This window comes from Drosophila bipectinata, chromosome 3L (assembly GCF_030179905.1).
Source record: "Drosophila bipectinata strain 14024-0381.07 chromosome 3L, DbipHiC1v2, whole genome shotgun sequence".
Lineage (NCBI taxonomy): Eukaryota > Metazoa > Arthropoda > Insecta > Diptera > Drosophilidae > Drosophila > Drosophila bipectinata.
In genome coordinates this window covers 1342079-1369269 of record NC_091738.1, presented here as the reverse complement: position 1 = coordinate 1369269, position 27191 = coordinate 1342079, and the positions used below count along the sequence as shown (strand labels likewise).

Below are 27191 nucleotides of genomic sequence, written 5' to 3'. Positions count from 1 at the left end.
TACACCGATTTATCTTTTTGCCCACCTCTAGAGATCGAGATGTGTTTAACCATAGAAGAAGAACGTGTCGAACGAGCGGACGGTTGAAATCGGCGGCGGTTAAACGAAAAACAAGCTAAAATTTTGAATTTTGAAAAATGCGCTAGAGAGCGATTGTGCTTAAAGCCAAGTACAAATCGCAGCAAAGAGGCAGGGAAAGTCGTACGCGCGGACGGTTAAACGTAAAAAATCGTAAAGAATCTACCTGTGCCGTGCAAAAAAATAAAAGGCCGCCACTGAGCCATTAAGTGAAACGTAATCAGCAACCGCTTGCTCTTTAAGCCGCTCTCCTGCCGCTCGCTGTCGTTGTCGTTGTTGTTGCAGTTGAGCTAATTAGAAAAGGCTGCCACTAGTATTGTTGTTTAGAGCGCGGCTACTTCTAATTACACTGCCCCAAAAAAAAAAAAAGAAACCAAAAAAAAAAAACCTACAAAGCTGGTTTTTGCGCAGCCTGTGTGTGTACGAGTGTATGTGTGTGTGTGTGTGCATTGGAATTTTGTTATTAAGGTCAAAAGCAGCAGCAACAAGTGACAAAAATCCGTTGGCATAAATTAAAACAGAATCCCACCGAAAATCCACTAACCGAAAGCCTAAGAAAGAACCTCATAGTCTTCCCGAGATGCCAAGACGGAGATCTCTTCTGGCTTAACACTTTGTTTTCGGGTCGAGACAACAACAACAACAACAACAGCGACGAGCCAAGAACGCCGCTTATGGCAGAGCAACAATAACAACTTTCCGGTTTTTCTCCTCCCCCCCTACTCCTCCCTCTTGTGGGCCTCCTCCTCCTGCTGGCCTCTTTCTCATTTTTTTTTTATCCATCTTCGTGGCTTACGCGTCTTCTGCATCCTCCTTCCCACTCTGGTTCTACTCTCGCGGCGGAGAGGCGGAGGAGCGAAGGAGAGGAGGAGGAGCGGAAGAGAAAAGATCGTAAAGTGAAAATTGAAGAAAAATAAATACGGGAATCTTATGATTTTAATAAATTTTTTGAATCACTTTCAAGTAGTCGGAGAGAGAGAGGGACGCGCAGGAAGAGGATCCTTTTGTGACCGCCAAGATAATAACATAATCATCCACGCTGGATTTGGGATACTACGAGGCTGTTACAGGTAAGACCCATCTCCTAGCCATCTCAATGGTCTGTGGACAAGATCGTAAACAGCACTATTACTATTATTATTATTATTGTTATTGTTGTTGTTGTTGGTAGTGAATGTTTTATGGTTCGATGGTCCAGTTTATAAGCCAATAAACCCGACCGGGCAAGGTGTTGCATAATCGGAGTTTCCAGCCAAACTGTAAAGGGCATTCCCGATCAGCTCTGCTCATCATCATCCACCGGGTGGGTCTTGGATGGGTGTTCTTGCGTGCAAACTGGTCGTAAAGTGGCCAGCCAGCCTGTCATACGTGCTGGTACAGTGGAGCCTGGCTAACACGTCTATGCCCTAGGCAGGGGGGATGCCTCTGCCCTTTCCCGTGCGCACAGGTGTCTCTGAGCCTGGCCCGCCGTCGGTCGTAAACTAGGCTAAGTAGGGTCTTAGCCAAAGCACGTTTTGGCTTCGCTTGGCCCCCCGCCAGCGCCCCTGCCACCATCAGCTTGGTTTATTTTTAAACCGCATTCCGCCTGGGCAGTTTCCATCTCGCTCTGCCCTCCCGCCTTCCCGCTCGCTCATTAGCATGTTACCAGCAGCAGCAACACCGTTAAGCTGCAGTTTGAGAGCCGCTGCTTGAGATTGCAGTTTACAGTTTGCAAATCACTGCACTCGCAAGACAATTGCCGTTTAAATTCAATTACAGTTAACGGGTCAGCCGGAGAGGCCAACAAGGCCAAGGCGGCGAGAGAAAGGAGACCACGATGGGAGGTGCCAACGCCCCCCAGGGCAGCAGCCTCAACACTCGAGGATCTCTTACTAGGTATTCTATCTAATATCTCTAATATTTAATGTTAATACGCCCTCTAGAAAGCCTTTTTCAGAAAAAAGTGCAACTGCAGCAGTGGCTCTAAAACTATCAGCGAAATACAATTCCTATTTGAAGAGAGACCCAGTTGGTCCGTTTTTGAATTATTTGTTGTTTTTGTTTTTTTTCTGTCTTTTTGAAAAAGAATTCCCCCCACACTCAAAACACAAAATACAAAACTCCGAACTGCAAGATACAAATGCACATGTATCTGTATCTGCGGCTGGTGCTGGAGCTGGTGCTCCCTTTCAAGGCAATTAGAAGTCGACGTCTGCACTGCAGCTGGCCACCGCTGTATTCGCATTGGAGTTCTTGTGGTACACTCAAAGAAAATAAATAAATCAAAATTAAAATTATGATTTTTTCTTATAGATTTAAGAGGATTCTGAGGAGTAGAGGAAGCAGCTTTCAAGATCTATACCTCCAGGCAGTTTGTTAATAATACTAGTTAGTAGTTAAGATAAATAAAGTAATACTTTTCAGTGTGAACATTATAGCCGCTGCTGGCATGGCGTTCTTGGCTTTTTGCGCAATTTGTGCGCTGTACTTTGTGTTTATTTCCACTTCGGTCTCCAGTCTCTAGTCTACAGTCTACAGATCCATGCCCCCTTGCCTTTCTCCGGCCAAGTCCATAATGTAAACTATGCATAATCCCATTCACAATCGGCCCAGAGAGCCAATCAATCACGGCTTTATTCCGATGCCCATCAATCACAGCCACGAGCCGAATTTAGAACAACTTTTGGAGGCGAGTGGAGGCTACTTTAGAGGCTGGAGGATCGAGTTCTTTCATCATTTTCGAGTGGAAATCAAAGGGAACTGACTGGAGGGGGAGCTGCAATTAGCGCTTAATTAATGAATTAATTTAAAAGCCCGCTCCAGTTGGTGGCAATTGACTTGCTGAACTCCAGGGCATGGACTTAGTACTTCGTTTTCAATCAGATCCCCTCTGATCTCCTCCTCGGTTGACAATGTCAAATGCACTGAGGGTATTACTTAACCCATTTGGGGCTTATCGGTGGTTGGAAGTCCACATCGTTGCGAATGCGAAAAAACATGTCACTGGCGAAATTGATAAGAGAATCATTGGCTTCCACCGGACACGATCAGTTTGAATGATTTATTCGAAGATTAGTTAAGTGGAGCAAGGGTTCCCCTGCAGAAGCCAGTTCCTCCACAGACGGGTTCCAATTGGCCTACCAAGTGTGTCAGGCATGCAAATAGCTTGGAAAGTAATTAGAAAACCGCTAGAGACCCGTTCCCCCCCTCCCCGCTCATTTCACTTGCTTGGGAAAACCTGGCCAGCTTGGAGCTCGAAGCTCGACTAGTCTCTGAACATTTTCCTGATCGCGCGCCAAAAGCCAAAAAATGCACATTCAAGGCTGCCAGCAAACCCGCTCTGGAACTGGTTTCCTCTCGGCTTGCAGTTGCTTTCTTTTTTTTTTTTTTTGGATTGTTTGGCTTGTAAGCCAGAGCTGTTGGCCAAAAAATAACTGGCCCAGACCGAGACCAGGCTTATCACAAGAGGGCCAGCCCCGCTCGACAATAAATAACGCAGGAAGTCTGCCCACACAGAGCTGGGAACTGTCTGAGATCGGTCTCGGTATCGGTCTCTCGGGGCTTGGCGGAATTTCAGTTCAGAGCTGGGAGATTGGCTCTAAGCCAAAGGTCAAAGGGCAAGATGCGTACTTAGCTTTAAAGCTTAAAACAAGCTTAGTATTCGGACACCCCCGATCAGAGCCAACCTTGAAACTGGCTCGGGCCTTAATGGCCTTACTGGCCGGGTGAAATTTCTCGCCAAAGAGTGGCTCTCCAGCAGGTTGTTGGCATCTGAGCCCCATTTTTTTGGTTTTCGCTTTTCGTGGCATGGAATTTGGCTAATAGAGTCAGGAGTTTGGCGCAGACCGAATACATCCACCAGACTAGCAGCGGAAGCAGTTGGGATTCCGGTTAGACAAATACTATAGCCCCAAACCAGTAGCCGAATCGGCGAATCTTATCAGCAAAGACAAAGGCATTATAGTTGGCCTTGAGTGGGGTCTCAGTTCCGAGCAATTTGCCAATCAGCCGGGATGGGGGCGAGTGGGGGGCACTTCCCTCCAACAATGTTGCGACGATTGGCGTAGGGGATCGGGCCTCGGCTCCAATCAAAATATTTAGCTTATTAAAAGATCAACAAACAGGCCAGCGAGATGTTGGGCTTCTCAGGGGCAGTGCCTCCCGGGAGTACATGGCTGGTGGATGCTCTAATATCTTTACTTTTAAGCTCCAAGCTTGGCCCAATTACATTTATTTCATTTCTCAAAAATCCCCCCATCCGGTTCTGTGGTTTCTGGAACGATAACATCTCTTCCCCTACTAGCTGGTAGCTGGTAGCTAGTGGCTTTACAGTTGCGAACCGCACTGTGGAGGGCCGTGTGGCAATTAATTACATTTTTCGCGCACTCGGTTTCCGTTGGCTGGCTGTAGAATTCGTACTCTTTTCCGCAATTACGTTTTTTCTTTGTTTTCGGAGGAGATACCCTGCTTCTGCGGAAGGGTACATGGACTGCCACCTCTTCCAGTGGATGACGAGGCGGTGCCACCTTTCCCACAGAGAGATGGCCGGCAGAACCGGGCCGCTGGAAGATGAAGCCATAAAAGCACCGCTGGCTTTGTTTTGGCCTGCTTGGGCTGGCCGGGCCCGGAACCTCAGACCAGAAGGTGTTGATGGTCATGCCCCATGTGAGCTGTGTGGGGCATTGATTTCGAATCTTCTTTCTTGCTTTTGCAGCCCTGCCACCGCCCCTCCTCCTCCTGGGGGGAAGGGGGCTTCTTGTTTGCATACCTCGGTGCGTACATCGATCGGATTCGGAATCAGAGCCAGAACCAGAGACCGTAACTGGGCCCAAACCGAAGCACAAATGCCGAATATTTAAGCGGCCGCAGCTCAGCTGAAGAAAGGGGGGTAATACACTAAGAAAAAGGGGTATATAGACATACAGAATTAAAATATATTTATTTTTCGAAAGGAGTTGTATGTATAAGTGGCCAAGTCTCTTGAATTTCAATTGAAAATTAAAGAAATTCATGAAAGTGAAAGCCTGAAAGACAGTATTTGGTAGTAAGAGTATCTTTCTCTTAAAATTAAATAACTTATTAATAAAAACCTAAAACCCCAAGCTCTATAGCCCTTGAGACTATTTCTCACAGTGTAGACCCTCTGCCAAGGGGACTACTTCGAGTACAAGACGCTCTGGGGCTTACCTTGCTGGAAGCTTTGGCATTCCTTGGCGTACTTTGTAAATTGTTTTCTTTTTTGAGGTTGCTGCTTCAATATTCATGCTACAGATACCAGCACTGAGCGTTCCAGTTCTTTGGCTTGGACTGGCCCGGCTAAGCGATCGCTTAGAGCCGTCGGTCTTAGCCCAAATCCCAGGCACTGCCATGATGACGGTAATGACGACGATGACACAAATGAAATGCCTTGAGTGGCCAGCTAATGGGCCTCTGGAGAAAGAGCTGGCCTGTTCCTGGCCTGCAATTTATGGCTTTCTAAGCTCCACGTTTGCTGAAATTTAGTGCCCCCGGGCGGGACTATCTATAAGGTGGCAGATAGCCGGTTATCAGCCACCCAAGCGCGATAAAGACCATGATTGTATGCACTCTGAAAAATGCAGGAATCGATCGAAATGGCCCATGATGTCAGAGCGCGGAGAGTGAGTCACCCAGTCTAGCCTCCACCTATAGATCACTATATGAATATCTAGTAGTAATAATCTCTAGTAGATTCAACTGTATTTAGACGAGTAGGAATATGGCCATGTCTGGTTTTATTAATTAGCTGGGAACTCGGCTGAGAGTCGATGATGGAGCGGCTTTTGTCGTGACTGGGCTGCTTACAGAATGTCTTACATTTGCATGCTTGGCGGCCCAGCCTTGAGACCCGCTTATATAACACTTTTTGGATTCTGTCTCCACAAGTACAAGTACAAGTACAGAGTTCGAGTTCGAGTTCTCCCCCCCTACCCGAGAGAGAGAGTCTGAAAATAAAATTACACGCTTAAATGACAAAATATTTACTTAAACGCTGACATCAGACAATCGACGAGCTGTTAGCCACATACGTGGAGCTGAATAGCGGCGTTTCTTCCAGAGTTTGTTCTTCTTTGGGGCTTGTGGTTCTGTTAGCACTGTGGCGTCAAGTCTTGTGATCTTTATTTGGACTCCCCTTTCCCCTCTAGAGGGAAGATTCCATATTTATTCCAATGATTATAAAGCCAAAGTCTTCATCAGAGTCCCATCGGGGAATTTGCATAAGAAGCCTCCGAGCAGAAACGGGTTCTGTAGCTGATGGATGGGAGCTGAAAATAGCTAGGAATTTGGACGAGTCTTATCGGGAAGATCGGCTTACTGGGACACAGGGTAGTTGCTACTTTGTGGGTTACTTGGCCAGGTAAGGGATCGGGCTCCCAGTCACTCATTGGCTATTTTTATCTCGAGAGCACTCCACACCAATAAATAATGCATAAAATGTTTGCTGAGAATATTTCGAGGGACGTCATCGAACTTGAAGCGGAAAGTTCGTCGTGTAATTGTAGACTTGACTTGGTTTTCGATGGGGTTTGCGCAACGTGCTCTTCGAAGCCCAAGAAGGAATGCAGTTTGAAATAACAAACCCCCTCCAGGCCATATCACAGTTCGTGTCTCGTAAAAAAAGCATTAAAATCGTTTGAAGTTCATTTAAAATCCATATCTCCCGATGGGCCACAAGGCTATCTGGCGGGGATAGCTTTCCATTCCATAATGTTACAAATTTATATTTTTATGGCCCGACTCTCGGGTCCCAGGCTTAGCCAATTAAAAATTCAAGGGGCTGCTGCTGGGGCCCTCACATGATTCCAATTTCAATTAGAGTCTCTCCCAAATAGATGTCTAAGATACGAGTTATGATTAGTTGTTTCTGTGAAATATGGTTTCTTCCAAAAAAAAAAATGAAATTGAATTGTTCTGCGACTTGTCATCGATCGCTCGATTGCCGCCTGGAACATTTCAATTAAAACTAAGGGCTTTCTGGCTGATAGGAGCGACCTTACCCCAATGAACCACTCCAACCGAACCGAGCTTGATAACTTTGGGTTTTGGGGGGGGAACTTCCTGTGAAACGCGGCGGATATATCTTCAAAGCCGCGGAGTGCTGGATTATTGTGTAAATATTTGGCCCGGCCATGAGTGGTTGGTGTTTGTGCCGCGACTGTTGGGTGATACTTTAGGCGAAATGATTCATTTTCTGCGTAAGACCCCCATTTGGGGCTCACACGTGTTGGGGCCGCGATCGAGGCTCCCCCATATGCAAATCACTCGGCGCGATTAAGTCATTTTTTCGGCGGTTCGAGTAGGAAGTGGGCAGAGATCACCAATTAATCAGAAACCAGAAAAAAAGCAAACAGTTGATAGAACAACAGCGCTGGCTTTCTTTTCTAGAATTGGGAAGTGAAAGCCTCTTTAGCGGAGTGACCTCTCAGAGGTAATCCATAGAGTTAGTCACAGTAACCATCTCGAATCTAATGGGCCTAGTTCCCCCCCAAGGTCTCAAAAGCGTGCCTTCCTCCTTAGCTTGGAAATTAATGGATCTTCCGAGTGGGTCTCGAATCGATTAAAAGCAACGCCCTGCCAGCAAATTTCACTTTTAATTGATTTCTATCAGAGATTCGGAGAAATCCAGTGGAGGAGTCTCTGCAGATCCCACCCGTTGGGAGATGAAAGACCCCCTCGCCAAAAAGTGATGTCATCGCCCGGCTATTTGGACTTGATTGCCGTTTGGGGGACAGTGTTTTCCCAGCCTCGGGAAAAGCTGAACCGTTGGATTGAAAATGCGGTTCAGTACCACAAAGCCCTGACCGCTGGAGCGGCGCCCCAAATAATCTATTCGGGCATTTGCATAAACAAAGCCGCCAGAAACATAAATGGGATTTGGGGATTTGGGGAAGAAAAGACCAAAAACATCCAATTCGGTAGCTGGCTGGGGCTGGCCAGAGGCGCGCATGCGCAGAGCCCGAATTCTGAGCCCAGCTCTGCGGCGTGCTGGAAGGGGTGATGTCATCGGAAACAACATAGTTGCGGGTGTAGTGCCTCGGGGGGCGTAACCGAATGCCAAAAAATAATAAAGCCAATGGCCGAGGGGAGCTATGAGAGGGGGCTGTGGAGTGGGGGACTCGAAGGCATTGACTAATTTTCGCAAATAGCTTTTGGGGCACATCATAGAGACCAACACGTATGGAGTTACACTGAAAAAAGGGGGTTTTTTTAAAGAAATATTTGAAGAATTAATTCTTACAGGAAGGAGATGGTTGAGAGCCTTGGGCCTTGCTACCATTTAGGCCTTTTATTTAATTATATAGTTTATTAATAGTAACTCTACTATTTTTTGAAGTGCTAGCTTTTTAATAGCAACCAGTGAAGCACAATAAACAATTTCGATTTCAACAGGCAGGCCCAGAGCCATAAAAGCCATGAAGACAAGCTAAAATATGAGTGAAGTAATACGTCTTCTGCCTTTTCGAATCGAATCGGTTATGAGACAATAATCGGCCCAAATGTTTGGCAATAATTTTTAAAGAGATAGACTCTGGCAGGGTCTTCTCAAAGGAGTATGGAGTATGAGTAGTAGACTAGTTATAGCTCTTAAAGTTCTTCCAGTTTGTGGCTTTTGTTTCTCAGTTTTCTCTTTTTTTTTTCAAAATTGTTTGTTTTCAGATTTTTATTTAAAATTGCTTGGCATGCGAGGCACAAACAAAAGAATTTATAACACTGCCCCGAGTTAGGTCTTTCCATTTGTATTCTGCCATCTCTCATGAGTGAAGCTCATTTGAAAGCCGAATCGGAATTTTAATTTCCAGCCGCGGAGCTGGAGCTGATGAGGTAATTTTATGCACAGATTTTTGACAACAAAGTTGGCCAGCCAGAGGTCTCATTATTTTTGCTGTTTTGGAAGCTAGAGACACTGGAATTGGGGAGTTATCAGATAGATTCCATCACTCACGGAAAGGCAATTAAATGGCTAGCTTTGGGATGCTATCTTAATGGCAGTTTTGCGCAAAAGGGTCCTCTTAATACACTTTTAAGTAGCATTAGGGTTCAGATATCAAACGATCTTCCATACTTTGCATAATTCCCATAAAAATCAAAAATACAAAACGATATCGATTTATGCAAATGTTGACACGACTCTGGCTCTGGTTCGTTAGCAGATCTGAGATCTAGATCTTCTAAGGGAGAGCTCTCCCTCTGGAGATTAGAGAAGCCTGGCCGTTTAAAAATAGAAACAAACACGCCACTCGAGAGCTCCTGCCGCCAGCTGCTGCGCATGTGCTCTGCCACATCCTCCGGCTGGGGCGGAGGTTCGGGAGGGCTGAGTGTTTATTTCAGTAAACAGGATGCTCGGAAACCTCCCCTTGTCACTCGCACCGAAAATAGTTTTATGGCCCGAGGCAGCTGGGTCCCACTTCCGCGGAAAGGGACGAGTTTCCCGGCCAAGCCTAAAGTTATGCCGTCTTTGGAGACCGGCGTTTCGCAGCTCGCTGATAAGGGCAGTCGTTATCGCGGAGGTGTATGGTAAAGTTTATTGTCGCGACGGTGCTCCAGTGTTTTTATTGTTTGGTTTTCACCTCTTTTTAATTGATTTTTGCTATTTGCCGAAGCCAAGTGCTGTGTTTGCCGATTGGCGGCAAGAATGCCTTCCAGGTGACCTCAGAGAGCACCCCACAAACGGCCTATTAGGAGAGTGACATCAGGGGGGAACCACCTATTAATACTCCACCCTTTATCGGCCTGAAAACATATGTCCCCGGAATGCGGGATTTATCGGCCGATTAGATTAGCCTCGGGGTCGATTCGGAGATCTGACAGATCCCCCACTCCGGTGGTCACGATAAAAGCAACTCACCACAGCCACCTTCAAGAATTTGGCTTTTAACTCATCTGATAAATAAAGCCAGAACCGGGGTGGAAGCTTTCCCCCACTTTTAACGGATTGGTGGACTTCACCTGGCCGCCCCTCCAGTGACCGATCGGCGCGGACTGAGAACGCAACTAGCTCCGAAAGAAGCAAACGAAACTATTCGAAAAACGATCCTAGAAACCTAGTAGTAGATGGTATAGTGGACTCGGAGTTCGGCCACACCATGGAGTACAATAGCCTGTTGCGCTCCAACTTCACCCGGAACGAGTACCGGAGATACATATCCTTCGAGCGCCAGTCGCTGGGTAGGTTCTATGGCCTTGGGTGAAAGTGACTCTCTCTTATCTGGTAGTTGGGGTGGAACTCCCCTTTCGTTTTCGGGGTAATGCCAGCCAGATAAGCCATATACATATTTGGGGAGTGAGTCAAGTATCTTTGGTTAGTTTTTGGCACATTCTCCGGTCAGAGTTACGCAACCGGAGCTGTTGATAAAAAAAAAGGGAAAAAATTCAACAAAAATGTGAACCTTTTTCCGGCGCTATGAAGTAATTTCGACTCTCTGCTGATAAGCACGTCCAAGGCTGGATTGTTGTTGATACTATGCCAAGGGGGTATAGCGCTTTAAATGGTCTGAAATTAATAAACCCAGACCTCTGGAAGACCTCTCTGGAAGACCAACTAGCCTTTGTCATTAAGATCCATCGCCTGGGCTTATCTTGTCCAGTCACCAACGACATACCTTTTGATGAAGTGTCTAAATTGAAGGTTCTCCGATTCCGAATTCGACCTGGTAATCTGCCTCTGCTGATACCATGGTTTAAAATTAGGTATTACGAGCCAGTGCCATGGAATGCGCCTCTAACTTTACCCACCAATCGCTGTGATGTTTTCTGTTTTTTTTTTAGAAGCAATTATGCTGGCGATAACCTGTTATCTCGCAATCAATACCCCTCGGACGTCACGGGTTGGCTTTCTCTATCTGTAGACTCACCATTCCCCCACTATTGATTTTGGCCTGTTGCCAAGCTCATATGTGTACTAAACTAAACGATTCTTGCTGCAGTTGTATGTCTTCTAATCCGAGATTTATTTTGTTTCATTCCCGCTCCACCGAATAGCATCACAGTATGAGCCGGGAGGCTACTCCAACCTGCAGACGACCCAGACGCCCTCGAATCGCAACTCCGCCAGCATGACCCAGCGGGACGGCATCATCAAGTTCGAGAACGAGCGCATCAAGACGCTCCAGGAGGAGCGGCTGCACATCCAGAAGAAGACCTTCACGAAATGGATGAATTCGTTTCTGATCAAGGTGAGATCTCCTCCTCCAAAGTAATGCTGCATCTCATACTGCATCTCACACATTTTTGTAGGCCAAAATGGAGGTCGAAGACCTATTCACAGACCTGGCCGACGGCATCAAGCTGCTCAAGCTGCTGGAGATCATCTCGTCGGAGAAACTGGGCAAGCCGAACAGCGGACGCATGCGCGTCCACAAAATCGAAAATGTCAACAAGAGTCTGGCATTCTTGCACACCAAGGTGAGAGGCAGTTCCCAGAGGAGTGGCAAGTGGAGAGAGAGAGTGGAGTGTGGAGTGTGGAGAGTGGGGAAGAGAGCTCTACGCATTTGTAGAAAGTGCAAGTCGCGCCTGCGCAGCTGCGCGTGGCCGTTGCGTGCTTTGTGTGGCTCATGAGCCAGGCTTTGGAGAGGCAGGAGGCGACATGGCTCTACCAACTGCCTATATATTTAATTACCCAGCCAGCAAGCCTGCCTGCCTGTCTTTAAATATTTGCATACTTTCTAATGCATTTCTTCGCGTGGCACTCGCCACTTTCTTCGCCGCCGCCGCCCCGTAATTGCTCCGAGTGGCTGGAAGCCTAGCGTGCGACATAGTTTCCTCGCCGATGTGGGTATCTTCTCCTTCTGCGCCTCCTAATCCCATTAGAAGCCAAAGCCCCACTAAACTGCACCAATTTTTGTCGCAGTGGCCCGGCTAATTCGCTTTTGTTTCCCCAACCGAGCAGTGAAAGTGGCTCTTTACTTTGTAACCAATTCATTTGGCGTTTTATTTGGGCTTTGGGCTGGGGCTTGGGCTTGGGCTTGGGCTAGTCTCTTTCTTTCTCCCCGGCGTGTGACATGGGTATGGAGTGCCTTTTAATTGGTTTTCGGGCTGGAAAGAAGCCCAGCCGAGAGACAGGGCTTGGGGGAGAGCCAGTGAGGCGTGCCGGGGAGCACGACTTCCATTCAATAGATGATGGCTTCCCAGAACGAGAGACTACTGGAATATTTTCACATCAAAATCACTAAAGTCAATGATTAGGGTCTTTAGAGGCCATCTATGATTAGAGGAACGCCCCCTTTGACCTTCCCAAAGTTGTAATCCGTAAACACCCCCTATTCCCAATTAACCTAAGCTGTTCAGATCCAATTCTAGCCTACAAATAGGCCATTTTATTGGCCAGTTATTCCCTATTACCATATTTTCAAGCCACATAAATCAAAACCCCTCTATGATAATCCGATTTAGATCGGTATCTGGCCGTAATATATGCCCCTTACCTGTCCGCGCCCTGACCTATAATGCAAATGACCTCGCAGGTCAAGCACCTCTACCTGATACTGCGTGACTGGCTGAAGACCCAGTTCGTAGATCTCACGGGAGTGAGCTGCCGGTAACCCGATATCTGCTTACCCCCTCCACGAGATCCACTTGCCCCACTGGAAGTGGAAAGAAAACAGGAGACTAATGCAACTGGGCCTCTTTCTCTTCTGCTTTTGGGCTGACAGGTACGCTTGGAGTCCATTGGTGCCGAGGACATTGTGGACGGCAACCCCCGACTCATCTTGGGTCTCATTTGGACCATCATTCTGCGCTTTCAGATCCAGGAAATCGAAATCGATGTGGTAAGTGGGTGGTTTCCTTAGGGAAAGACCGAGGACTAATCCTAATCCCTCTCCTAGGATGAGGAGAACGAATCCAGTGAAAAGCGTTCCGCCAAAGATGCGCTCCTGCTGTGGTGCCAGCGGAAGACCCATGGGTATCCGGGCGTCAACATCACGGACTTTACCAACTCGTGGCGCTCGGGTTTGGGCTTCAATGCCCTGATCCACTCCCACCGGCCGGACCTCTTCGAGTACAGCACCATCGTCAACTCGAAGAACTCGAACCTGGACAACCTGAACCATGCCTTCGACACGGCCGCCAACGAGCTGGGCATACCCAGTCTGCTCGACGCCGAGGACGTTGACTCGGCCCGCCCCGACGAGAAGTCGATCTTGACCTACGTGGCCTCCTACTACCACACCTTTGCGCGCATGAAGAACGAGCAGAAGAGTGGCAAGCGCATTGCGAATGTAAGTACTGTCTCTGGACGGGACCAGCATTCCCATTCCGATGCCGAATCCGAATCCGACTCGAATCGCTGCAGCGTAACGGTGTCCCACAGTTAACGCTCTACTTCACAATGGATTGGCCTCCGCCGAGTCGGGTTCGGATATGGGTTGGGGGCCTAGGCCTCGAAAGTTGTTGGGCCACCACTGATCCGCATCATTAATGTCTCCTAGATCGTGGGCCAGCTGATGGACGCCGATCGCAAGAAGATGCAGTACGAGCGCCTGACCACAAACCTGCTGAGCTGGATCCGCCAGAAGACGCTCGAGCTGGAGCAGCGCGATCTGCCCAACTCGCTGGAGGGCATCCAACGGGAACTGCTCGCCTTCAAGGAGTACCGCACCATTGAGAAGCCGCCCAAGTGAGTAGGGAGGGGGAGCGAGCTCCCAACCGGAAGTTCTAGACCAGAATTTACATCATTCTCCCCTTTCAGGTACAAGGAGCGCAGCGAGATCGAGGCCCTGTACTTCACGGTCAACACTCTGCTGAAAGCTCTGAACCAGCCGCCATACAACCCGCAGGACGGCCAGCTCGTCAACGACATCGAGAAGGCCTGGCAGATCCTGGAGTACGCCGAGCACCACCGCGAGGTGGCACTGCGCGAGGAACTGCTGCGCCAGGAGAAGCTCGAGCAGCTGAACTACAAGTTCGAGAAGAAGTCCGTGCTGCGCGAGGGCTACCTCAAGGAGATGATCCAGGTGCTGTCCGACCCGCGCTACCTGCGCCAAGTGGACGCCACGTTGAAGAAGCACGAGGCCATCTCGGCGGACATCCTGGCGCGCGTGGAGCGCTTCAACGACCTGACCGCCATGGCCGAGGAGCTCGACAGGGAGAACTACCACGGCAAGGAGCGAGTGCGCCGCCGCGAGCAGGAGGTGATGGCCAAGTGGCGCCAGTTGCTGGAGCTGCTCGAGAACCAGCGCCTCAACCTCTCCCAGATGAGCAACCTGATGAACCTGCTGCGCGAGATTGCCGGCACCACGGAGTCCGTGCGCGAGCTGCAGCAGCAGTTCGCCTCCGAGGACGTGGGCCCCCATCTGCTGGGCGTGGAGGAGCTGCTGCAGGCCCACTCCCTGCAGGAGCTGCAGGTCAACACCTACGGCGAGACTCTGAAGCGCTTCAACCGCCAGGCTTTACCCTACAAGAACTCCGAGCACAAGGACGCCGCCCTGCTGGCCCAGCGCCTCTCCGAGCTGGAGGAGGCCTACTCTGAACTGCTGCGACGCTCTGCCGCCCGGAGAGCGCGTCTGGAGGAGGCGCGCAACTTCCACCACTTCATGGAGGACTACGACAACGAGGAGTCCTGGCTGGTGGACAAGCAGCGCATCTGCAAGACGGGCATCACGGCCAAGGACCTGCGCGCGGTGCTGTCACTGCAGCAGAAGCACAAGGCCCTCGAGGACGAGATCAAGTCGAGGAAGCCCAAGTCCGGCCAGATGTCGGAGGCCGGCAAGCGGCTGATCGGCGAGCAGCACCCGCGCTCCTCGGAGATCCAGAGCCGGATCGACTCGCTGGCGGAGCACTGGCAGGCCCTGGAGGCGCTCGTGGAGGTCAGACGCCGGCAGCTGGAAGACGCCGCCGAAGCCTATCAGTTCTACACGGACGCCAACGAGGCCGAGTCCTGGCTGAACGAGAAGATGGCCCTGGTCAACTCCAAGGACTACGGCAGCGACGAGCCCTCGGCCCAGGCCCTGCTCCAGCGACACCGCGACCTGCAGGGCGAGCTGAACGCCTACTCCGGAGACATCCTCAACCTGAACCAGCAGGCGGACAAGCTGATCAAGGCGGGCATCTGCACGCTGGAGCTGTCGGCCGTCGAGCCGGAACTGCCCGAGGTGGAGCAGGAGGAGTGGGTGAACGAGACAAGGCTGGTGCCCAAGGAGGTGTGGGAGGACGAGTGGGTGGAGAAGCTGGAGCACAAGAAGGTCACCGAGACCAAGCTGCTGCCCCACGTGCGCTCCCTCTTCCCCTTCGAGGGCCAGGGCATGAAGATGGACAAGGGCGAGGTGATGCTGCTCAAGTCCAAGACCAACGACGACTGGTGGTGCGTCCGCAAGGAGAACGGCGTGGAGGGCTTCGTGCCCGCCAACTATGTGCGGGAGATCGAGCCCCGCCCGGTAGCCTGCATCGTTCCCAAGGCGGAGAAGGTCAAGTCCCTGCAGAAGGTGAAGAAGACCATCCTGGTGCGCCAGGTGGTGCCGGTAAAGAGGATCAAGCCGGTCAGCACCGCGCCCAAGCCACTGGTGCAGCGCAGGACCTCCAGCCAGAGCATCAACGAGAACGCCGACAGCGTGGAGAAGCGCCAGCAGAGGATCAACGCCACCTACGACGAGCTGCAGGAGATGGCCCAGAAGCGGCACGCCCTGCTGGAGGACTCCATCCACCTGTTCGGCTTCTACCGCGAGTGCGACGACTTCGAGAAGTGGATGAAGGAGAAGGAGCGCATGATCAAGTCGGACGACGGCGAGGGCGTGGATAACGCCAAGCGCAAGTTCGAGAAGTTTATCACGGACCTCTCCGCCGCCTCGAAGCGCGTCGAGGAGATCGACGGCGCCGTGGACACCTTCCGCCGCCAGGGGCACTCCCAGCTGGACAAGATCATAGCCCGCCAGCGCCAGATCCACCAGATCTGGCAGCGCCTCAACAACGCCAAGGCCCAGCGCGAAAAGTCCCTGGAAGGGGCCTCCAGCGTGGAGCTCTTCAACCGCACCTGCGACGAGGCCAAGGTCTGGATGAGCGAGAAGATGCTCCAGCTGGACACGGCGGTGATCACCCCCGACCTGCGGACGGTGCAGGCCCTCCAGCGCCGCCACCAAAACCTGGAGCGCGAGCTGGCCCCCGTCGAGGACAAGGTGAACAGGGTGACCTACCTCGGCAACTCCGTCAAGAACGCCTATCCCGCGGAGCGGGACAACGTTAATGGCCGCCAGAAGGAGGTCCAGGACATGTGGCAGCAGGTGCAGCAGCGCGGCAACGACCTCCGCAACCGCATCGAGAGCGAGGTGGGCCAGCAGATCTTCAACAACAGCGCAAAGACCCTCCTCGCCTGGATCGACTCTGTCAAGGACCAGCTGAACGCCGACGAGTCTGCCCGCGACGTGGAGACGGCCAACAACCTCCTGAAGAAGCACAACGACCTGGGCGACGACATCCGGGCCCACGACAACGAGTTCCTGGAGATCATCCAGCTGGGCAAGCAGCTCTCCGACGGCAAGCCCCACATGGCGGAAACCGTGGCGCTGATCGATCGCCTTAAGGCCGAACAGGATGCCATCCACCGGGGCTGGGCCGAGAAGCAGAAGTGGCTGCTGCAGTGCGTCGGCCTGCAGATGTTCAACCGGGAGGCGGACAAGATCGACGCCACCACCAAGAGCCACGAGGCCTTCCTCGAGTACAACAACCTGGGCTCCTCCCTGGACGAGGTGGAGGCCATCCTCAAGCGGCACCTGGACTTTGAGAAGAGCCTGATGGCCCAGGACAAGATCCTCAAGGGATTCTCGGACAACGCCGACAAGCTTATTGCCAATGATCACTATGATTCCAAGTAGTAAGTATTCCCATGCCTCAAAAGGGAGTTTCCCGGCTTCTAACCCATTCCAATCCCCTCCAGCATCGGTGATCGGCGCAACCAAGTGCTGGGCAAGCGCAAGGCCGTCCGAGACCGCGCCTTTGAGCGCAAGCGCCTTCTGCAAGCTTCCAAGGACTTCCAGAAGTTCGCCGCTGAGGCGGACGACCTCAAGGTGTGGCTGCAGGACAAGACCAGGATCGCCGGCGACGAGAACTACCGCGACCTGAGCAACCTGCCCCGCAAGCTCCAGAAGCACCAGGCCTTCGAGCGCGAGCTCCGCGCCAACGAGGGTCAACTGAGGAACGTGACCAAGGACGGACAGGCCCTGGTCCAGGCCGGCAACCGGGTGCCCGAGGTGGAGGCCCGAGTGGCCGATCTGAACAAGCGCTGGAAGGAGTTGCTCACCCTGTCGGAGGACAAGGGCCGCAAGCTGGAGCAGGCCTCCTCGCAGCGGGAGCACAACCGCGCCCTGGAGGACGCCAAGAAGAAGGTGGATGAGCTGGACTCGGCCCTGCGAAGCGGCGACGTGGGCAACGACCTGCGCAGCTGCAAGGATCTGATCAACAAGCAGCAGATCCTCGAGTCGGAGATCACCATCTGGGACCAGAAGGTCGCCGAGCTGGTGTCCACGGGAGATGATATGGCCCACGAGGGGCACTTCAACGCCCAGAACATCGAGGCCGGCACCAAGGAGCTGCAGCAGCGCTTCAAGGACCTGCGGGATCCCACCCAGCGCCGCCGGGCCAAGCTGGAGGAGAGCCTCAACTACCACAAGTTTGTGTTCGAACTGGATGCAGAGTTCCAGTGGATCAACGACCACCTGCCGGCCGCCAAGTCTAACGAGCTCGGCCAGAACCTGCACCAGGCGCAGTCCCTGCACAAAAAGCACAAGAAGCTGGAGGCGGAGATCAAGGGCCACCAGCCGATGATCAGCAAGGCCCTCCAAGCCGGCCAGACCCTGATCGGCCAGCAGCACCCTGAGAAGGACCGCGTGCAGGAGTTGTGCCAGCAGCTCGAGCAGGCCTGGCACGACCTGGAGGGCCACTGCGCGGAGCGATCGCGCAAGCTGGACATGTCTTTGAAGGCCCAGCAGTACCTGTTCGATGCCGGCGAGATCGAGTCCTGGCTGGGTGAGCGCAACAACGCCCTGCGGTCCACGGAGTACGGCCGGGACCGCGACTCGGCGGCCAAGCTGCTCACCAAGCACAAGACCATCGAGCTGGAGTTGGACACCTACTCGGGCATCGTCACCGAAATGGGCCACAGCTGCGCCTCTATGGTGGCTGCCGGGCATCCGGACAGCAAGGTCCTGGCCGCCAAGCAGCAGCTGATCGAGAAGATGCTCAAGTCCCTGCACAAGCTCGCCTCCCAGCGCCAGGTGCGCCTCATGGAGAGCCTGTACAAGCACGAATACTTCCTGGAGTCCGACGAGGTGGAGCAGTGGATCCGCGAGCAGGAGCAGGCCGCCTCCTCCGAGGACTACGGCCAGGACTTTGAGCATCTGCAGCTCCTGCAGAACAAGTTCGACGACCTCAAGCATCGCGTAGAGGTGGGTGCCGATCGGGTGGACCAGTGCGAGCTCCTTGCTAAGAAGCTGATTGATTCCGAGAGTCCCTACGCCAACGAGGTGGAGAAGCGCCAGGAGCAACTGAGGTGAGTGGTTAGGGTGGGATTCTTGGGCCAATTACTAAAAAAAGAGTAATCCTTTTTCAGGACATCCTGGGAGAACCTACTGCAGCTGCTCAACCAGCGCGAGCAGAAGCTCCACGCCGCCGGCGAGATCCATCGTTTCCACCGCGACGTGGCTGAGGCCCTCTTCCGCATCCAGGACAAGGACGCCGCGCTGTCCAACGAACTGGGCAGGGATCTCAACTCTGCCCTGGCCCTGCTGCGAAAGCACGAGGGCTTCGAGAACGATCTGGTCGCCCTGGAGGCCCAACTCCAGGTGCTCGTTGAGGACTCTGTGCGCCTGCAGGCCAAGTATCCTTCCAACGCCGCGGCCATAGCCCAGCAGCAGGACAAGGTGGTGGCTGCCTGGAACGACCTCAAGGAGCGGTCCACCGCTCGCGGAGACCGTCTGGCCGCCAGCTCTGACCTGCAGACCTTCCTGACGGACGTCAGGGACATCGTCTCCTGGTCTTCGAACCTGCGCGCCGCCCTCCAGGCGGAGGAACACGTCAGCGACGCCATCGGTGCCACCGCCCTGAAGATCCAGCACGACGCTATCTACGGAGAGATCGAGGCCAGGGAGGACAAGTTCCGCTACCTGAACGAGCTGAGCGACTCCATGGTCCAGACCGGGCACTACGCCGCCGCCGACGTGGAGGAGAAGTGCGCCGCCATGCTGGACGAGCGCCAGAAGCTGCACGCCGCCTGGAACAAGAAGAAGATCATGCTGGAGCAGAAGATCGACCTGTTCTGCTTCCTGCGCGACGCCAAGCAGATCGACAACCTGTCCAGCTCCCAGCAGGCGGCCCTCAGCAGCTCCGACTTCGGCCAGACTGTGGAGGACGTCCAGAACAAGATCCGGAAGCACGACGAGTTCGAGCGGCTCATCCAGACGCAGGAGGAGAAGGTGGCCCTGCTCCAGGAGCACGGCCGCAAGCTGATCGAGCAGCGCCACTACGACAGCGCCAACATCCAGACCATCCTGCAGGGCGTCCTGGCCCGTCGCCAGAAGGTCAAGGACCTATGCGCCGTGCGGCGCTACAAGCTGGAAGACGCCCTGTTGTACGCCAAGTTCGTGAGGGACTGTGCCGAGGCCGAGTCCTGGATCAACGAGAAGCAGAAGAAGCTGGAGGCCGACGCTGCCAGCTACGCCGAGGTGGCCAACCTGGACGAGAAGATCAAGAAGCTGCAGAAGCACCAGGCCTTCCAGGCCGAGGTAGCCGCCAACCAGGGCCGCATCCAGGAGATTCAGGACACGGGAGTCATCCTCCTCAGCAAGCAGCACGAGTCATCGCCGGAGATCAAGCAGGCCATCGAAAGGGTGCTCCAGGCCTGGCAGGGACTGCTGGCCGAGCTGGAGCAGCGCGGCCGAGGCCTGGAGGAGGCCCAGGACATCCTGGAGTTCAACAGTCAGCTGGACAAGATCGAGGCCTGGATCCGCGACAAGGAGATGATGGTGCAGGCCAGCGACACCGGCCGCGATCTGGAGCACTGCAACGCCCTGATGAGGAAGCTGGACGACGTGGACTCTGACATGAGAGTGGACGACCAGCGGGTGAAGCACATCAACCAGCTGGCCGACAAGCTGATCAACCAGGCCCAGCTGCCGGCGGACACCCAGAGCGTGGACACCCGGCGCCAGGACTTCAACCGCAACTGGCGACAGCTCCAGGGGGCCCTCAACGCCTACCGTGCCCTGCTGGGCGGAGCCAACGAGATCCATGTGTTCAACCGCGATGCGGACGACACGGCCGAGCGGATAGCCGAGAAGGCCCTGGCCATGAGCTCCACGGACACCGGCAGAGACCTGGCCGCCGTCGAGTCCCTGATCCGCAGGGAGGAGGCTCTGGAGCGGGACATGTCGGCGGTGAAGCAGAAGATCGACCAGCACGAGACCGCCGCCGACTTCCTCATCAAGAAGTACCCGGAGCGCGGGGCCCAGCACATCGAGCGCAAGCTGGAGGAGCTGCACAAGTCGTGGGCCAACCTGCAGGCCTTGTCCGTCAAGCGGCAGAGCCTGCTGAACGAGGCCTACCTGGGCCACAAGTTCGTGTCGGATGTGAAGGAGCTGGAGCTCTGGGTCAACGACATGGTCAAGAAGATGAACAACGCCCAGGCCCCGTCGACCATCAACGACTGCGAGACGCAGCTGGAGCTGCACCAGGAGCGCAAGGTGGAGATCGAGGGCCGCGAGGAGGCCTTCGCCGGCCTGCAGAAGCAGGGCGACCTACTCTCCAAGCAGCAGAAGCAGCCTGAGAACGTGCGTCGCTACCTGGTCGTCCTCGAGGACCTGCACAAGACCCTGAACGAGGCCTGGAGCGAGAGAGCCCGCGACCTGACCGAGGCCCACCAGCTGCAGCTGTTCAAGGCACAGGTGGAGCAGGTGGAGATCTGGCTGGCCAACAAGGAGGCCTTCCTGAACAACGACGACCTGGGTGACTCGTACACGGCGGTGGAGCGGCTCCTCAAGAAGCACGAAGAGTTCGAAAAGCTGCTGCAGTCGGACCATGTGGAGACCCTGCAGAAGTTCGCCAACAGCATCCTGGAAGGCGACCCGAAGGATGCCGACCTGATCCGCGAGAAACTGGCCTACATTCTGAGAAGGAAGCAGAAGCTGATCGAGCTGTCCGCCGAGCGGAAGCAGCGCCTGGTGCAGTCGCTCCAACTGCAGGAGTTCCTGCGCAGCCTCTACGAGATCGACCGCTGGCTGGTGCAGAAGCTCCAGGTGGCCCTGGACGAGAACTACAGGGAGCCGAGCAACCTGCAGAGCAAGATCCAGAAGCACGCCGCCTTCGATGCCGAGTTGCTAAGCAACTCCCCGCGAGTCCAGTCGGTCATCCACGAGGGCGAGCGGCTCATCCGGGGCGAGCACTTTGCCAAGGACGAGATTGCCCAGCAGGTGCAGCTCCTGGAGGGAGACTGGCTCAAGCTGAAAGGTGCTTCGCAGGCCAAGAAGGACAAGCTGCAGCAGGCCTACGACGCCCTGGCCTTCAGCCGCACCCTGGACGAGTTCAACAACTGGATGGACGAGGTGGAGCTGCAGCTAAGCAGCGAGGACTACGGCAAGGACTTGGCGGCCGTCAGCAACCTGCTGAAGAAGCACGAGCGCCTGGAGGCGGACGTGGCCCACCACGGCGAGCTGGCCGAGCAGCTCAAGCAGAAGGACGAGCAGTTCTTCCAGGCGGACCACTTCCTGCGCCACGAAATCCACGAGCGGGCCACTGCCAGCATTAAGAGGTACAACACCCTGCACGAGCCCTTGGGCATTCGCCGGGAGAACCTCGAGGACTCCCTCAGCCTGCAGCAGTTCCTGCGCGATGCCGAGGACGAGCTGCAATGGCTGGCGGAGAAGCAGCTGGTGGCGGGATCTCAGGACCTCGGCACCAGCCTCCTGTCCGTCCAGGGGCTCCAGAAGAAGCACAACTCCCTGGAGGCAGAGCTGACCTCCCAGGAGCCGCTGATCCAAGCGCTCCTCCAGCGCGGGCAGCAGATGATCCGGGACAACCACTTCGCCAGCGAGCAGATCCAATACAAGTCCGAGCTGCTCCAGAAGCAGCTTGTGACGCTGCGCGATCTGGCGGCCATCCGACGCCTCCGGCTCCTGGACGCCGTGGAGAGCCAGCTGTTCTACGTGGAGGCCAACGAGGCGGACGCCTGGATGCGGGAGAAGCGCCCCGTCCTGGCCAGCAGCGACTACGGCCGCGACGAGGTCTCCGTTCAGGGCCACCAGAAGAAGCTGGAGGTGCTCCAGCGGGAACTCGCCGCCTTCAAGCCATCGATCGAGAAGGTGGCCAAGCTGGCCACCGGACTCATCGAGAGGAACCACTTCGACAGTGCCAACATCGGGGAGAAGAACGGCCAGGTCAGCCAGCAGTACGAGGACCTGCTCCGCCTGGCCAAGGAGCGGGAGCTGCGCCTGGGCGAGTGCAAGAAGCTGTTCGAGTACCTGCGGGAGACCGAGGAGCTGCACGAGTGGGTGGGCGACCAAATGCAGGTCACCGCCAGCGAGGACTACGGCGAGGATGTGGAGCACGTTGAGCAGCTGATCCTGGCCTTCGAGTCCTTCGTCTCCAACCTGAACGCCAACGAGGCGCGCGTCGAAGCCTGCCTGGAGCGGGGCGACCGTCTCATCCAGGAGAACAACCCCTACAGGAGCTCAATCAAGTCCAAGCGCGACGAAACCAAGCAGCTGTGGGAGGAGCTCAAGGATCTGGTGCACGCTCGCCAGGATGCCTTGGCCGGAGCCAAACAGGTCCATGTGTATGACCGCGTGGCGGACGAGACCATTCAGCTGATCAACGAGAAGGATGCCTCCCTGATTTCCGAGGACTACGGACAGGATCTGGAGAGCATCCAGGCCCTGGGCAGGAAGCACCAGGTGTTCGAGTCCGAGCTAGTGGCCATCCAGGGACAGGTTGACTCTGTCCTCGCGGAGGCCGGCAAGCTGGGCGAGATCTACCCGGATGCCAAGGAGCACATCGAGGTGAAGCGCGACGAGACGGTGGAGGCCTGGACGGACCTGAAGGAGAAGACCAATGCCAGGAAGAGCAAGCTCAGCCAAGCCGAGCAGCTGCAGTCGTACTTCGACGAGTACCGCGACCTCATCGCCTGGATCAACGAGATGCTGGCCAAGATCACCGCCCCCGAGCTGGCCACCAGCGTGGCCGGAGCCGAGCTCCTGTTGGCCAGCACCAAGGACCACGACACGGAGATCCGAGCCAGGGACGAGACCTTCGCCAAGTTCGCCGCCAACGGCCAGCAGCTGATCAAGGAGAAGCACTTCCTGGCCCACGAGGTGGAGGACAAGATCAAGGTCCTGCAGGCGCGACACGAGCTCCTGAAGCTCACCCTGCAGAAGCGTCGGGAGATCTACGAACTCAACTTGGACACCCAGCTGTTCCTCAAGGACGCCGAGATCCTGGAGCAATGGATCAGCAGCCGCGAGCCACAGCTGAAGGACGCCAAGCTCGGGGACTCCATTCCCCAGGTGGAGGACCTGCTGCGCCGGCACGAGGACTTTGAGAAGACGGTGGCCGCCCAGGAGGAGAAGTTCCAAGCCATCAAGCGCATCACGCTCCTGGAGCAGCTCTTCCGGCAGCAGCTGGAGCAGGAGAAGATAAGCAAGCGGCAGGAGAAGGAGCGCCTGGAGAAGGAGCGTCTGGAGCAGATCAAGCAGAGGGAGCTCCAGCGCCTGGCGGATGAGCGACGCCGAGCCGAGAAACAGCAGGAGCATCGCCAGAACGCGGCATCCCAGGAGAAGACCCCTATCTTCTCCGCTCCCATGGTCACGCCATCCCAGGGAGCCAGTGGTGGCTCGTCTCCGGCGACCCACCTGAAGCCGCCATTCGGGGACGACAGCGAGAGCCTCGCCCTGCAGAAGAGCAGCTCCAGCGGCATGTTCGGGGATCGGCTGCGTCGCGGGTCCGCGGACGCGAATGTCAAGCGCGCCGAGAGCATGAAGGTGCAGCCGAAGCAGGCCAAGCGCACGCCGTCCTTCACCACAAGGCGCCGGGCGCAGTCCTTCCGAAAGAACCAGAAAGGCGAAGGATTCGACCTGCCGCCAGTGGAGATTCAGGGCATGCTGGAGCGCAAGCACGGACTGCAGTCGGGCGGCAAGAAGGCCCCTGTGCGGTCCTGGAAACAGTTCCACACCGTGCTCTGTGGCCAGTTGGTGTGCTTCTTCAAGGACGAGAACGACTTCCTGCAGCAGAAGACGGCCACCGCCCCGGTCAACATCCTGGGAGCCAAGTGCGAGCGCGCGGAGGACTACACCAAGAAGAAGTACGTCTTCCGCCTAAAGCTACCTGACGGATCGGAGTTCCTGTTCGAGGCTCCGTCTCTGGACATCCTCAACGACTGGGTCCGCAAGATATCCTTCCACGCTAGTCTGCCGCCAAACCTACAGCTGCTCAGCTACGACGAGTCCATGAAGGTAACCACACAAGGAGCCCTCATGGAGTTTCAATTTCTAACACTCTTCTCTCCCAATCTTGCAGCAACAGTCGAGCAGTTCGCCGGACATCAAGGTAACCAGCAGCGTGGAGTCGCCAGTCAGCTCGCGTAACTCCTCCCCCGACTCCCAGCGTCGCTCCAGCGGCGGCCAGCTCCTGGACGGCTCAGCCACTCCCCAGATGGCCTTCCTGCAGCGACAAATGCAACAGCAGCAGCAACAGCACCAGTCCCAGCCTGGATCCCCCAGCTCGCCCACCTCCGGCTTCGACCAGAAGCCACCGATACCGCCGAGAGGAGCGCCCCCAGTGGCCAGCCACCGCCAGAGCCAAGAGAACCTAGTGGTGCTGCGCCAACACCAAAGTTCCAGCAGTGGTAAGGGTTCTGCTAATCTTAAGAGACCTGGCACGACTCACACTTCCATGTTTGCAGACCTAACCGATGGACGCCTCCAGCAATCGGCTACTCTGCCCGCCGGCCTGAGCGGAGTCCAGCAGCAGAACGGAGGCAGCAAGGATGACGGTGCAGTGCTGAAGCGCAACAGCGAGGCCAGACAATCGGGTGAGTTGAAGTCCCCCCATGACGACCCCCATCCCCTGCCATTTGTCTCTGTGTACCACATACTCCACCGACCCTGTACCCACATCATATTCACATTGTACAAATTGTCCTTCGATGATGCCGCGCGTGTTAGATAATCCGCCGCCATTGCCAACAACGATGCCACCGGTGGGTGGCCACCACACGACTCAGCATCTGCATCACACCCACCATTCCCATCCGAGCCAGCAGCAGCAGCACCACCAGGCGCAGGTCCAGCAGAGGATCAATGCCTTCAACGCGGCGGCCAGCCAGCAGCCCGACTACTACAACAACAACCTGGCGAGGCAGCAACACTCCCACCAGAAGGTGCCCTCTGGCAGGATCGACTCCACCAGGAAGTTCATCGAAATGGAGTCGCACAACAACAACGGAAACGGGAGCAGCAGCAGCAACAGCAGTCCCAAGAGGAGCACCATCAACTACTCCAGCAGTGGGGCGAGCAGCAACGGCAACGGTAATGTGAAGCCTGGAAGTGGAAACACCACCAAGATTACAACCACTTCGACCACCACCACTCACACCCACCACGTGACCTCGAGCAGTCGCACGGTGTGGCATCTAACCAGCTCGCCCACCTCATCGACCAAGTCATCCTCAACCGGGGGCTCCTTGGAGCCGGGGAACACCATCAATGCCATCAGTAATCCAAGCTATATGGGTCTGCATCTGAATAACAATTTCGAAACAAACGGAGCCGGTGGTTAGACGAATGATATTAATCCCTAAAGACTCTGTACCATAGCATCCCTCCTCTAATGTTAGTCTTAAGATCCTCTTCTGGTTGATGGATAATATTGTTTGCTTTCTATGTCTTTACTTTGAATGCATGCTCGGAAAAGGCTCCTCCACTTTCAAGCCGGTGAAGCTAACCCGTCGCTCCTACCTGCGGACGAGTTTGCAAAGTATTTCCACAAACTATTCTCTATAATCCTTCTCCCAAGTCCTTACATGGTCTATCTAGATCCTAGATTATATATTACCTGCATGATCACTCCCAAATAACTCACTCTGTGTATTCTCTTCCCCAATGCATGATGCCTGGTGATGATCCCACTTGTAAACTTTACTAATCTATTTTGTCCAATCCCAGGTTGGGGCACCAGCCGCTTCGAGAGCAACCGACCCGTCTCCCTGCAGCCAGACTCCATCAGCTTCTCCCGGGTCTCCGCGGAGAGCTCCAGCGAGAGCGAGGCCCAGTCGATATCCTCCGTGTCGGGGGTGAAGGGCAGCAGCAGCAAGGGCAGCAAGGAGGAGCGACGCAGCGGCATGTTCCGCATATTTGGACGCAAGGGCGACAAGGAGAAGGAGAAGGACAAGGACAAGCGCCGCTCCAGCCAAGTACCGCCGCAGTAAACCCCAAACCTGACGAACAGAAGCCACCGCTAGAACAGATCAACAACCAGGCCGAATTGTTTTTGTATTTTTTATATACATATACACATTATATAATTATTTAATTTTTACCGATACGCGCCAAGGGCCAACAATTTGGAAAACAAGATTCAAAATAAACGATACACGTGTCTACTTAAAAGCTAACGCGGTACCCGAAACACGAAAGTATAAAAGGATTATTATATATATATAAAGTCAATGTTTTAATTGCATTATAAAATGTATTTGTAAGTTTGTTCGTTGTATGATTAAATTTAATTTTCATAAAACAAAACCTTAAACAATAAATATTATACATATTGTGAAACGTAATCTTTGCATGTTGAATATATTTTATTATTTTATTTTAATTTTCTCCATGGATTTGATTATTTTTAAATTTAAATTCCAAATATTAAATGTCTTAGCAACTTTCGCACCAGCACTTGAGGCTGCCAGAACAGTGTCCACTTGGTCGTCCTTCCTCCTTGCAGAGTCGTTTGCACCGGTCCATATCCCAAACAGCGCAAGGACCTTTGTACTTACTGGAGAGGCATTCAGCCTGGGCCATGCTGCCCCCCAGGACTACCAGTGCCATTACGGCAAACAGAAAATATAGAAACTTGATTTGCACCATCTTGTTCTTGGTTCAAAGACTCCAATTTGAATAGAAATTTGCTCATCTTGGAACCCCTTATAT

At 54.1% G+C, this 27191-nt stretch overlaps 2 protein-coding genes across 9 annotated transcripts; one reads left to right on the top strand and one right to left on the bottom strand.

The window, feature by feature from the left end:
- Positions 1 to 49: 49 nt before the first annotated feature.
- On the top strand, positions 50 to 26824 carry kst (spectrin beta chain, non-erythrocytic 5 kst). Of its 8 annotated transcripts, none has more exons than XM_017242752.3 (14): positions 50 to 294; positions 1046 to 1148; positions 11056 to 11249; positions 11311 to 11478; positions 12726 to 12842; positions 12900 to 13292; positions 13503 to 13690; positions 13763 to 16876; positions 16940 to 18550; positions 18611 to 24497; positions 24562 to 24889; positions 24947 to 25075; positions 25209 to 25817; positions 26208 to 26824. In XM_017242752.3, exons 3-14 carry the CDS (start codon positions 11130 to 11132, stop codon positions 26468 to 26470), a joined length of 12927 nt encoding a protein of 4308 aa, XP_017098241.2. In that variant the 5' UTR covers positions 50 to 294; positions 1046 to 1148; positions 11056 to 11129; the 3' UTR covers positions 26471 to 26824. The 8 variants fall into 8 exon arrangements, with proteins under 8 accessions (XP_017098241.2, XP_070135992.1, XP_017098242.2 ...); XM_070279891.1 differs by having other exon boundaries at positions 1043 to 1148; XM_043211479.2 differs by lacking the exons at positions 50 to 294; positions 1046 to 1148 and adding exons at positions 10623 to 10764; positions 10843 to 10972.
- LOC122321485 (drosomycin-like) lies at positions 26822 to 27191 on the bottom strand. Its single transcript, XM_043211484.2, has one exon. It carries the CDS (start codon positions 27126 to 27128, stop codon positions 26916 to 26918), a length of 213 nt encoding a protein of 70 aa, XP_043067419.1. The 5' UTR covers positions 27129 to 27191; the 3' UTR covers positions 26822 to 26915.